We start from the raw sequence: 14,022 nt of genomic DNA, 5'->3' as shown, positions 1-14,022 counted from the left end.
ATAAAGCCATGTCAGTTATGTGCATCTAAAAAAGAAAGGGAAACCACACTGGAACAAAACCACTGCTTTGACTCTGCGTGTTTCCAGTTTGCAAAACCGAACAGAGAACTTGCGTACGCCAGGCATTTAGCTGGCATGAAAATGTGCGTGGCTTTACGCCAAGTTTAGGTTTTATACATTGCGATTTGAGCATGAAAATGGGCTTATACAACATTTTTGTGCAAAAGCACCGTTTATACATGAGGCCCCTGGTGTCCCATGCAGGCTCCTTTATATTAATGCTCCTCACGAGGCACAGGTGTGAACGCACAGTGCCCTCTAAGGAATTAATGAGCACTTGCACGTGTCTTCACAATCAGGCTGGCATCCCCAGCTGTCCTCAGTAAAAAGCACAATCACGCACTCACTCGTGCCCGACTAGAGACAATACCATCCCATCAGTATTAACAGCACTCAGGTGGACGGTTTCTGACACCTTGATGTCCACTGTAGTACTGTATATTGTAAGTCACCATTGAAAATATCTTGACATAAAATACCACTGTCTGGTTTGGGAACAGCACACAGCAGGACCACAAGGATCTGCAGGGAGTGGTGCAGTCTGATGAACACCTAACCTTTGAGGACCTCTACACCAAGTGAAGTTGCACCAACCAAAAAAATGATCAATGATACCCAACAATGGTCTCTACTCTGCTGTGATCTGATTAACAGAACTGCTGCCTAAAGTGCAGTCCAGGTAGACTGAGGAGTCCATCCACATATTTATTTATTTATTTTTATTTATTTATCACATAGTTTATCATAATAATATAATTAGTAGTATTGATGATATTTAACAATGGTTTTTCATTATTGGTCTAATATATAATCAATAGTGGTCGAATATTATATTACTGTTATTGCCTTATTTTCTACATTAAGGCACAGTCATTGCAGCTGAAGAATTTGGCCTTTCACTCCATATTGTTCTGTGTGTATAATTTGCATGTGACAAATAAAATTTGATTTTAATTCTGTTTTTTGTGTATCAATATAAACTGTTCAGAGATTGGTTGTATTCATGAAAGTCAGTAAGTCAGTAAGTCAGTCAGTCAATTAGTGATTCTCAGTCCCACTTAACTCATTTCAGAGCTGCGGTGCCCTGAAACCAACCCCAGCAGCACTGAATACAATTCAGGTAATAGTCCTGGATGAAGCAGCAGTTCCACACAAGGCCCAATCACTCAAACGCACAGCAGACCATCAGTCATATTGGGGTCATTTGGAGTTGCCATTCAGCCTCAGAGATGAAATTCAGATGAGAACACAACCTTCTGGATGTCACAGCAGATCAAAGATTAGTAAGACGAGGAGGGCCATAAACTCAGAGTACTTACCGTAGATCGTAAGGCCTGAATGCCAGTCAGGCTTTGGCACTTTACTTCTCATGAGACAGGAGAACACGTTGAACTCCTGCTTGATGGAGATGAAGCTGCTGACTGTGAGAAATCCCTCATTGTCTCGCTCTTCAGTGACACTGGACTCAGGTGTCAAGTCCACTCCATTCATGTCCCTCCATGTCACGTCTGGTGTGGTGTCCCACTTGTTACCCTTACACTCCAGTGTGGTCTGCTGGTCTTCTGTAGAGCTGATGGAAATGGAGGGCTGACCTATCAAGACACAAGAAAGAGAACAATGAGAGGGGCACAGAGGAAGAAACAACATGGAAGTCTAATGTAAAAGGATATAAGAAATAAATTGCTATTAAGAAAACCAAACTGTGTGATTTAATTATGAGAGTTGCTACTTAAGTGAGTCCAACAAAGCGCATAAAGCAAAAAATCATGAAAAACTGGTTTATCTTTTAAAGGATGGGTGCCCAATGTTTTTCGTATAGTCGGGCAAAATGAATTTAGCAATAGCAGCTAAAGGCCAAACAGAACTCAGGTGTTGTTTATTACGATTGTAACGCCACCTCACCCTGGGATCTTCACTCTCTTTATGGTGTCTCCACCACACTCTGGCTCAAACACTTATTTTTATTATTTGCACGGAGTGTAACCACTTTAGTTATCTTTCATTAGCAGACGTGTGATAATATTAACACTACTTTCTTCTACTGAAAGTGTAACTTAAACAATAAAATACATTTGAGTTTTCAGTCATCAACCTCTGAGCCATTTATTGATAACTTAGTAATTTCACCAATTATGGTACAACCCCAATTCCAATGAAGTTGGGACGTTGTGTAAAACGTAAATAAAAAAAGAATACAGTGATTTGCAAATCCTTTATAACCTAAATTCAGTTGAATACACTACAAAGACAAGATATTGAATGTTCAAACTGATAAACTTTATTGCTGTTTTGCAAATCTTCACTCAATTTGAATTTGATGCCTGCAAGACTTTCCAAAAAAGCTGGGACAGGGGCATGTTTACCACTGTGTCATATCGCCTTTCGTTTTAACAACACTCAGTAAGCGTTTGGGAACTGAGGGCACTAATTGTTGAAGCTGTGTAGGTGGAATTCTTTCCCATTCTTGCTTGATGTACAACTTCAGTTGCTCAACAGTCCAGGGTCTCCGTTGTCTTATTTTGCGCTTCATAATGCGCCACACATTTTCAATGGGAGACAGGTCTGGACTGCGGGCAAGCCAGTCTAGTACCCGCACTCTTTTACTACGAAGTCACGCTGTTGTAACACATGCAGAATGTGGCTTTGCATTGTCCTACTGAAATAAGCAGGGGCGTCCCTGAAAAAGACGTTGCTTGGATGGCAGCATATGTTGCTCCAAAACCTGTATGTACCTTTCAGCATTAATGGTGCACTCACAGATGTGCAAGTTACCCATGCCATGGGCACTAACACACACTGAGGCTTTTGGGGATGCTCCTTTCATACCCAATCATGACAAACAACTGTTTCCAATTAAGCTGTTCACCTGTGGAATGTTCAAAACAGGTGTTTTTTGAACATTCCTCAACTTTCCCAGTCTTTTGCTGCCCCGTCCCAGAATTTTTGGAATGTGTTGCAGGCATCAAATTCAAAATGTGTGAAGATTTGCAAAACAACAATAAAGTTTATCAGTTTGAACATTAGATATCTTGTCTTTGTAGTGTATTCAATTGAATATAGGTTGAAAAGGATTTGCAAATCATTGTATTCTGTTTTTATTTACGTTTTACACAACGTCCCAACTTCATTGGAATTGGGGTTGTATAAAGTTGTGCTTATCATTTACACAGAAAACAATCCTAAAGTCAAGACAGAATTAGAACTTGGTTATCTGAACTAATGTATGAAATATATGCTTTGGCAAAGCAGCGAGCTCACAAAGTCTGTGCAGATAAGCGTCAACCAGAAACTGACCTCTTCACGCCTGTCTCACAAGCACCAGAAAGAAAATAAAACCAAATGAAGAGACCACCTCTCAAGAGGCACCACAATTCACATCATGGAGACTCTATTCATTCTTTCTCTGAGATTACAGATTTGAACTGTGAACAAGTGATGGGGTGATGTTTCAGATTCAGATCTTTTGGTGATGACCAATAGCTTTCCACATCCAGAGTCAATTCTCAGTCTTAGTATTTTGACTCCCAGTTACTCTTGGTTGAGCCTTCTTATTTTTAATAGTAATTCACAGTCATTTAGATACCTCTATGCTCTTGTTTCTGTCTCAAAACCACACACACCTCCCGGTTTGTTACTAATAACTAATAACTGCTGTTGGTGTCTCTCATCTTGTCAACAGGCTGTTCAAAGAGGACATCTGGGAGTTAAATGGCAGGTAGAGAAGAACATCTGTTATTCGTCCTTAAATATGTGAAAATTGCTATCACCTGGATGAAGGTCTCTCTGGTCAATGCAACACACTAATATTCCAGCCATATAACCAGCCATAAAGTCTCTAAACCATCTGTTGATGACAAAGCAAATGTTGTACTTGTTATTTCCTTGTAAATTGGACAACCCCATGAAATTGCCTTTCAAACATAAGAAATCTGACAAATGAGGAGATCTTCAGTCGATCTGTCACTCTTTTATTGAGCTGTCCCAATATCTTATCAAGATCCTTCTTAAAGGTTATTAGGTTTTCTGCTTCCACTCCCTGTCACAGTAGTTTGTTCCCGATTCCCACAATGCTTTGCGTAAAAAAGTGCTTTCTGGCTTCATTCCTAAATGCACTTCCCCTCAATGTCTTCGAGTATGTGATTCACTCTTCAATTGAAATCTAGTTGGATCTACTTTATCAAGGCTTTTGAGGATTTTCAAGACCTGGATAAGGTCCTCATGCGGTCTCCTCTGCTCAGACTGAACAGAATTAATTCAATCGAGTCAGAGTAAGACATGCTTTTAATTCCCAGAAGGCTTGTGGTTTCTCTCCCCATCACTGCTTCATTCAAGGGCTGCTCTGTCTTTTGTTGCAGTGTGTTGACCAGAATTGCAAACACAAAACTTCATGGGCCTCAAGTAAAAACGGTGTGTATGCACAAAAATGTTGCATACTTCCATTCCCATGCTCAAATCAAGATGTATAAAAACGAATCTTGGCGTATAGCCACGCACATTTTCACGCTAGCTAAATGCTTGCCGTACCAAGTTCTCCGCTCGGTTTTACAAACTGGCGCCACCCAGAGTCAAAGCAGTGCTTTTGTTCCAGTGTGGTTTCCCTTTCTTTGTGGATCCACATCCCTGACGTGGCTTTATCACATACACTGAAATTAACTGCATATTGTTTATTGGTTTAATGCATCTGATTGTAATTAACCTGTAACAATATAATAGTTCACGGAATGGCCAAACTATTCCAAATATCATAGCTTCTTTAGCGTTGTTACTCTCACTGCACCTTCTTCTTCTTCTTCTTCTTTTTTTAGCTCCTCCCGTTAGGAGTTGCCACAGCAGATAATCTTTTTCCGTATTATTCTCACTGCACCACTCAGAGTATTTATATCACTGTATCTGAGTGAGGAATCAAAGCTGTACAGCAGCTGATCGGAAAGAGAATTATTGGTATACAGCATCAAGCACACTCTGCCTCAGCCACGCTATCTATTTGAACTGCTCTCATCCGACAAACATTTCATAGCCTTTCCTGTACGGACCTCGCAGTTCAGAAACAGTTTCATCCCAAGAACTATAAACACTCCTTGTAGAACTGTTTGTACTCATAAGAACAATCACCTCACTGTAAACTTGCAATACAGTTATAATATTGCACAAACTGAGCCACTTTATAAAGCGCATATTTACATATGATGACGATATCATTTTTAAGATGAAATTCAGCAAAATATTTTTATTACATTGTACAGATAAAATGTTAACATCATTTAAATAATCTATATTGTTAATAATTAAATATGTGAGGACACGGTGTCGCAGAGCTAGCAAGGAGCTGGCATCCCGTTCACGGATTGTTCCTGCCTCTCGCTGTATTCTTGCTTGGACTAGCGTGACAATGGAAGGATAGTTGGATAATTAAACATGTACTACCAAGATATTTCAATGTTCCTTAAATGTTTTGAAGAATCGACATACTAAGCCTACAGGTGGCTTGACATCTATTACAGATTTGATCAACAACAGCAGCAACAACAACAACATTTATTTCTATAACACAATTTCATACAAATAATGTAGCTCAAAGTGCTTTACATTGTAAAGAAAAGAGAAAAAAAGACAAAGTAAGAATTAAAACGAGACAACACTAATTAACATAGAATAATAGTAAGGTCCAATGGTCAGGGAGGACAGAAAAAGAAAAAAAAAACTCCAGACGGCTAGAGAGAAAAAATAAAATCTGCAGGGGTTCCAGACCATGAGACCACCCAGCCCCCTCTGGGCATTCTACCCAACATAAATTAACAGTCCTCCTTGTATTTAGGGTTCTCATGGAAGGACTGGATGATGATGGTCATGTAGACTTCTGACTTTTAATTCATCAATGTAGGAACATCATGATGCTTTGATAAGGTGGTGGTGGCGCAGATCGCCTCCACAGAAAACCGAGAAAAGAAACAGAAGAGAGAGTAGGGGTTAGTATGGATTTTAGAGCCACTATGAATAGTTATTATGATGAATTGAACATACAGAGTATCAGGATTAAATTAAAATGAAGTTATGAGAAGGCCATGTTAAAGTAATGTGTTTTCAGCAGTTTTTTAAAAGTGCTCCACTGTATTAGCCTGGTGAATTCCTGTGTCAGACATTCTGATATATAAGATGGAGCGAGATTATTTAAGGCTTTGTAAACCATAAGCAGTATTTTAAAGTCAATCCTGAATGACACAGGTAACCAGTGTAGTGACATCAAAACTGGAGAAATGTGTTTGGATTTTCTTTTCCTAGTTAGCACTCTAGCAGCTGCATTCTGCACTAGTTGCAAACGATTTATGTCTTTTTTGGGTGGTCCTGAGAGGAGTGCGTTACAGTAATCTAGTCGACTGAAAACAAAAGCGTGAACTAATTTCTCAGCATCATTCAATGATATAAGAGGTCTAACTTTTGCTATGTTTCTTAAGAGAAAAAATGCTGTCCTAGTGATCTGATTAATATGCGATTTAAAATTCAGATTACAGTCAACAATTACCCCTAAGTTCTTTACCTCCGTCTTGACTTTTAATCCTAATGTATCAAATTTATTTCTAATAACCTCATTATATTCATTATTGCCAATCACTAAAATTTCTGTTTTCTCTTTATTTAGCTTGAGAAAATTATTATCCATCCATTTAGAAACACAAGTAAGACATTGTGTTAGTGAAACAACAGAGTCAGGGTCATCAACGGCCATCGAGCTAACATCCATTACAGTATATGGAGAAAAACAGGTTCCAGTTATGACCATTACGTGTAGAATTTTTGTAGAACTTTTGTAAGTAAGCTGTAAGGAATGAGTCTGTCAAATTTCAGCCTTCTACCTACACGGGAAGTTGGAGAATTAGTGATGAGTGAGTCAGTCAGTGAGTGAGTGAGTCAGTGAGGGCTTTGCCTTTTATTAGTATAGATTACTTCTTCCCTATGATTAAATCTTGCAAATACGATGCTATTGTTATTTCTGACCATGCACCTATAATCTTGTAGCTAAAATTACTAAGCCCCATACACTCACCCCGCAGATGTCAGTTCAACCCGCTTCTATTAGCTGATGAGAATTGTACGGAATTTATATCCAAACAAATCAAATTCTTTCTAGAGTCAAATACATCCTCCGAGATCTCTGCAGGAATACTCTGGGAAACTCTCAAGGCCTTCTTAAGAGGACAGATTATCTCATATCTTTCCCACAGAAATAAATCCGAAGCCAAGAAAGTAGCAGAGATAAAAAGCGAAATTACTAAAATAGATGAAGAACATGCCAGACTACCAAGCGAGACTCTACATAGGGGAAGGCAGGCTCAAAATGCAGTATTAAACCACTTGACAACTAAAGAAACTGAACAACTAATCTATAAATCCAGACATCATTACTATGAACATGGAGCTCAACAAATTCACAAGCAAGAAGTGCGCAACGCACTAACCCATTAACAGCTGTGTTAGGGGTTCTTCCAGAGGGGCTTAAAGTGGAGAAGGACAAACAAATTGTGATTGCATTCACTACACTTTTGGCACGCAGACTGATTTTGATAAACTGGAAGAACCCAAACTCTCTTTTTTTAAGTCAGTGGGAAACTGATGTGTTATATTATTTGAAAATGGAAAAAATCAAATACTCAGTTAGAGGATCCGTACAGACTTTTTTCAAAACATGGCAGGATCTAATCAGTAATATTTTAAAATAAGGTCATGAAAAACAGAGAATTTATTAATTTAGGTATGTTTACAAGCCTTAAATTTCACGCCGTTTGGCTTGCTCTCTCTCTCAGGGGTGGGGATCGATCTGTTCTTAATTCAATTTGTCTTTTTTGTAAAAACTTGATTGCTTTGAATGGATTGTAATAAAATTAATAAAAAAAAATGAACTGCAAAAGGTAGGACAGGAAAAACAGCATAAAAGAGGGTTTGTCTGAAATCAGAATTTAAGAAAACATAAAATGACAGCATCATGTCCAAGACCCAGGGGTCAAACGCAGAAAATCCAAAGGAGAAGCAAAATGAGGATCAAGAATGGCCCTCAAACAATCAGAACTTCAGCCTCTCCTCATTAAATACTTGCTGAGCCGGCCAGTCCCCCAGTTGCACTATTAGGTGGGCCCGCCTTGTGATAATAGGTCTGTGGTAAAGAGTGATTTTAAATAAATAATCGTGAGTCAAGGAGAGTGCTGACTCCAAACAGGTGCAGCTCCAAGGTTGACTAGGATGCTTGTCTCATCATGCATTCACGTGTAAATGTGAGCGGGTCAGTCAGGTGCTTAACACTAGAATTACCAGAGCCTACGAAAAAACTCGTAATTCCGTCCCACCTTAAACTGCTTCTTAAATCCCTTCACAACTCTCCGCCAGCGCCCTTTGTCTTCTAAATGTGCTGATAAAGAGAATCATGGAGCAGCCGGCTATTCCATCCCCCCACCAATTTAGAACGTGCACGAACTTCTCCCAGCTCATGCCTTGATTGAGTATCTGGGAGTGAAGTGGAGTTTTAGAGTGGAAATAATAGATCGTTGTTTGGAACACACGCATTTCATGTCTGTTCCGTTTCTACAGTAATTTGTGTCAACACATTGTTAAAACAGAAACGTTTTTTATATTCTAGTAGTAGATGACAAAATGTAGGCATAAACTATATAGTGTATGAAGCCTGAAGTCCAAATAGCAAAGAAACATTTTCACAAGAATAACACAATTGCGCTTTTATTCAAAATATAACTGCAGAAACAAAAAGCCGCCTTAACATGCGACATTGACAGTAGTTTATTGTAATTGTCTCCGTAGTTCAATAGAATCCGCCCCCGCTTCGGATTCAAGAAGTCAAGAGTTCGATCCTGCGCCTCTCCGTTTTGAGAAGTAAACTGCTCTTAGTCTTACTGTTTTAGAATAAAAGCATACATTTGATTTCAGTCTTTAACAGCCGGTGCAATTTATGATCCTTGTAAAGGTTAGCTTTTTTTTTATTCACTTTTCATTCTCTCAGTCGTTCAGAATCAATCCATACAACCCCATCTGACACGGCTGTTTTCACTAAAGACGCTATAGCTCTGCAGTGTACCACGATGCATACTAACGCCCCCCCACCCGGTTCTGACACACAAACGCTGGCGAAGCTGCTTTCTTCGTATCTCACCGTCACTTGCTTTTCTTTTTTTTCAGTTTTATTGAGTGTTCCTGCCAGTCCCCGCATGTTGCTGTATGCTGTTTCTTTTGTACTCCAGGACATGCAGAGGAAAGAATGGTAAAGACCAGTAACTTCAGCGCTATATGCAATCATCAGACACTCCCCATCTGCCCGTGTCGTTCAAACACAGGAACATATATTGGTGTAAAAGTATAACAAAAGTGCACTTTTTCCATCGCCTTTTCCTGTAAGAAGCAATGTACACACTTCTCTCTATGCTGTGGTTTCTATTACACACCTGAAAGAAAGAGACAATATATGTGAAAATATAATCGCACTAATGCACGGGTGTGAATTTATGCAGGAACTGGAAATTCTCTGATGTGGGACCTTCCCCCAGGGAAGAAAGTACAGTGTCAGGTGCTCATTCAGTGTAATAGAAACCATAGCACAGAGAGGTGTGTGCACAGCAACAAGTACACGTGTCGTAAATGTAGGAAGGACGGTCCTTGGGTGTGTGGGAACTGTTAATATTTGAATGTGATGATTTTATATAGCACGGAATGAAAATCAGCACTTCTTAGCATTGCACCATGCAAGCTGTCGTATCAATCGCCTACTGTAACTTGCTTTCTTTTTCTTGGTTATACAGGTAGTTTTGAATAAAAGTGCACTTGTTTTGTTTGCGAAATGAAGTGTCTGCGTGCACTTTTCGTGGCATTACACGTGTATTTTTGAGCATGCTCAAACACAGGAATATAAGTATTGAAAAGTATAACAAAACAACGGGCAGATGGGGAGTGTCTGATGATTGCATATAGCGCCGAACTTACTGCTCTTTACTATTCTCTCCTCTGCATGCCCTGGAGTACAAAAGAAACAGAATACAGACGCGCTATAGCTCTGCGTTGTACCACGATGCATACTAACGCACCAAAAGGTTCTGACACACAGACGCTGGCTAAGCTGCCTTCTTCGTATCTCACTGTCACTTGATTTTCTTTTTATTCAGTTTTATTGAGTGTTCCTGCCAGTCCCCGCATGTTGCTGTATGCTGGATATTTTCACATGTATTGTCTCTTTCTTTCAGGTGTGTAATAGAAACCACAGCATAGAGAGAAGTGTGTACATTGCTTCTTACAGGAAAAGCGATGGAAAAAGTGCACTTGAATAAAAGTGCACTTTTGTTATACTTTTACACCAATATATGTTCCTGTGTTTGAACGACACGGGCAGATGGGGAGTGTCTGATTATTGCATATAGCGCTGAAGTTACTGGTCTTTACCATTCTTTCCTCTGCATGTCCTGTAGTACAAAAGAAACAGCATACAGCAACATGCGGTGACTGGCAGGAACACTCAATAAAACTGAAAAAAGAAAAGCAAGTGACGGTGAGATACTAAGAAAGCAGTTTCGCCAGCGTTTGTGTGTCAGAACCATGGGGGATTTGGCGTTAGTATGCATCGTGGTACACTGCACAGCTATAGCGCGTCTTTATGTGAAAACAGCTGTGTCAGATGGGGTTGTATGGATTGATTCTGAATGCGACTGAGAGAATGAAAAGTGAATAAAAAAAAGCTAACCTTTACAAGGATCATACATTGCACCGGCTGTTACAGACTGAAATCAAATGTATGCTTTTATTCTAAAACAGTAAGACTAAGAGCAGTTTACTTCTCAAAACGGAGGGGCACAGGATCGAACTCGTGACCTCTTGATTCCATTGAACTACGGAGGCAGTTACAACAAACTGCTGTCAATGTCGCATGTTAAGGCGGCTTTTTGTTTCTGCAGTTATATTTTTGAATAAAAGCGCAATTGTGTTATTCTTGTGAAAATGTTTCTTTGCTATTTGGACTTCAGGCTTCATACATTATATAGTTTATGCCTACATTTTGTCATCTACTACTAGAATATAAAAAATGTTTCTGTTTTAACAATGTGTTGACAAAGATTACTGTAGAAACTGAACAGACATGAAATGCGTGTGTTCCAAACAACGATCTATTATTTCCACTCTAAAACTCCACTTCACTCCCAGATACTCAATCAAGGCATGAGCTGAGAGAAGTTCGTGCACGTTCTAAATTGGTGGGGGGATGGAATAGCCGGCTGCTCCAAGCTTCTCTTTATCAGCACATTTAGAAGACAAAGGGCGCTGGCGGAGAGGTGTGAAGGGATTTAAGAAGCAGTTTAAGGTGGGACGGAATTACGAGTTTTTTCGTAGGCTCTGGTAATTCTAGTGTTAATTCACAACTTTGAGTAGGTGAGGACAACACCTGCAGCCTATTGGGGATATAAAGGGAGCCTGCATGACAGGGAAAGGAGACAACTGAATGAGATGACAACAGAAGCATCATCATGTGAGAGAAGAGACGTTGCACTGGGCCACGTGGGCAGAGTGTAGTGAATCCTGTCAGTGTTTGTGCGAGATGAAGACTAAACGATGTGCTTTCATCTGCATCAGTCCCAAACAGACGTGATGTTCACTTCTAGTTTTTGGTTTTCTTCTCAAACTCCCTCTTTACATTAAATTGTGTGATGCTCAGATCGGACATAAACACACCTGTCAGAATTTACAGCCTGGGTTAGGATTTGAGGTTAAATAGAAGACCGAATTACAATTACAATAAAACCCACCAGCAATAAAATAATTTCTATTAAAAGACAGCAAATTGTATATAAGAACAACAAATGATACAAACACATACGTGTCCAAGCGGTGTGTGTCATGTGGAGCAGAATGAACACAATGCAGCTCCATCCCTTCTGGACCTTCATGGCTGCAAAAGAATCAAAGTTTGGTTTGTCCAGACAATAAGAAATGATTGTGACATCCTCAGAGATGAGGCACACACTCTCATGAAGCCAACAAGATGGCGCCATCCCCCGGACACACATGGCTGCACTTCATGTTCATTTACTTAATGCACACAATTTCTCAGTATGTTAGATCTGAGTTTTCTCAAAGTGGACACATCATATGTAGTGACTTTGTAGCTGGTGTGGAAGTCACTGGCACCAACACCTGAGACTGGGCAACCTAATGTCTGGCATAAACAGCACACTCTGCTGCCTAGCAGGATCTTGTCCAGCGTTTTAAAGAAAGTCAAACTGGCCATTTGGTCAAAATCATCAGACTTCATTGAGCTGTCCCTGTTGCTCTACTGAGATGGATCTCTACATGGGCGCTGGTTTTCTCCTTTCATTTACACGCCCATTGTGGACAACCACTGAAATGGAGAATCTCTCTTTCTTTAAGTAACACTTTAGAACAAGAGCCCTTCACTCTAGAGTTGAAGACTCTTTTTATTACACACTGGCCTGCCCACCAGCTCAGGGGCCTCATGTATAAACAGTGCGTACGCACAGAAACGTTGCGTAAGAACTTTTCCACGCTCAAATCGCGATGTATAAAACCTACACTTGGCGTAAATCCACGCTCTTTTCCACAGTACCTCATACCATGTCGTACGCAAGTTCTCCGCTCGGTTTTGCAGACTGGCGGCACCCAGCGTCAAAGCAGTGCTACTGTTCCTGTGTGGTTACACCTTATTTTCCTGACGCGGCTTTATAAATACACCGAAACTAACCGCATATTGTTTATTAGTGTAATGCATCTGATTGTAATTAACTTGTAACAATATAATGGTAGAGGGAACAGCCATAGTATTCCAAATACCATAACTGCTTTAGCGTTGTTGCTCTCACTTCTTCTTCTTCTTCTTCTTCTTCTTCTTTCAGCTCCTCCCGTTAGGAGTTGCCACACCGGATCATCTTTTTCAATATTTCTCTCACTGCACCACTTAGAGTATTTATATCACTGTATCTGAGTGTGAATCACAGCAGCTGATTGGAAAGGGAATTATCGGTATACAGCTTTAAGGACACGCTGTCTCAGCCACTGCAAAATGTTTTAAAGCCTTTCCTGTACGGACCTCGCGGTTCAGAAACAGAAACAATATCATTTATAAGGTGAAATTCAGCAAAATATTTTTATTAAATTATACAGATAAAACTTTAACTTCATTTAAATAATCTACTGTATATTCTTCACTGGGAGTGTCGTTAAGGATAGAATAATTAAACATGTACTACAAAGATATTTCAATGTTCTTTAAACGTTTTGAAGAATCGGCGCTAAGCTTACAGATGGCTTAACGTCTATTACAGAGCTGATTGTATGGCGATCGGTTACTTGAGGAAAGAAAAGCACTGACTGCAGTGACGGCTACGCCAATATACTGTATATTGAATATAACACAGAAAGAGAAAATAACAACACAGCTAAAAACACAGCGACAAATTTCGGCAAAAGTTAAATACTTGTGTCATGAGCACGAGGCGGCTATGCAGTGTCCACAACGGACGTGGCCATCCACTGTGCATAAGCTACCTTACTGACGGGCGGGCGAAGGAGCCACCGATTCTTCCTCTGCCCAGTGCCACCACAAGCCTAGAGCCGCCCCTGATTGTACTGCTGCAATAAATTATTTCATCAAAGTGAAACACATGTTTAATAACGTGCTTTAACTCCTATCATCATGAAAATGATATCACGTATACATCTCAGTATTTTAGTTATTCAGAGAATGTAATATCACGAATGTAATGGATTCTGTGTCCAGTTGGAAGAATAGAGCCAGTTTAAAAAGCAAGTAGTGATTCACACACATAGAGCACATAGAAGATCAAATACAAAACAAAGCATTTAACGTGCTACTTTAATTATGATGTGATTTGAGAAACTGGTTAATTCAACGATTTTAAGATGAAGTTTATGATGTTCTACTTTAATGACAAAATAAACTACGTG

General features: G+C 39.7%; 1 protein-coding gene across 5 annotated transcripts in view; it reads right to left on the bottom strand.

Annotated features, from left to right (window-relative positions):
- LOC120522335 (NACHT, LRR and PYD domains-containing protein 3-like) overlaps positions 1 to 14,022 on the bottom strand; it is a 103,317-nt gene that overhangs the window by 77,321 nt on the left and 11,974 nt on the right. For 3 of the 5 annotated variants that reach the window (XM_039743355.1, XM_039743358.1, XM_039743356.1), the window contains exons 2-3: positions 11,918 to 11,989; positions 1,380 to 1,652 (exon numbers count right to left, since the gene is read on the bottom strand). In XM_039743355.1, coding sequence (XP_039599289.1) covers positions 1,380 to 1,652; positions 11,918 to 11,989 — 345 coding nt within the window. The remainder of the gene's footprint in view (positions 1 to 1,379; positions 1,653 to 11,917; positions 11,990 to 14,022) is intronic. The other 2 variants (XM_039743357.1, XM_039743359.1) reach the window with 1 other exon arrangement.

The sequence above is a fragment of the Polypterus senegalus genome, chromosome 2 (genome assembly GCF_016835505.1).
Source record: "Polypterus senegalus isolate Bchr_013 chromosome 2, ASM1683550v1, whole genome shotgun sequence".
NCBI classification, from domain to species: Eukaryota; Metazoa; Chordata; class Cladistia; order Polypteriformes; family Polypteridae; genus Polypterus; species Polypterus senegalus.
Note: the sequence above shows the minus strand (reverse complement) of the source record. Positions and strands in the feature narration are given on the sequence as shown.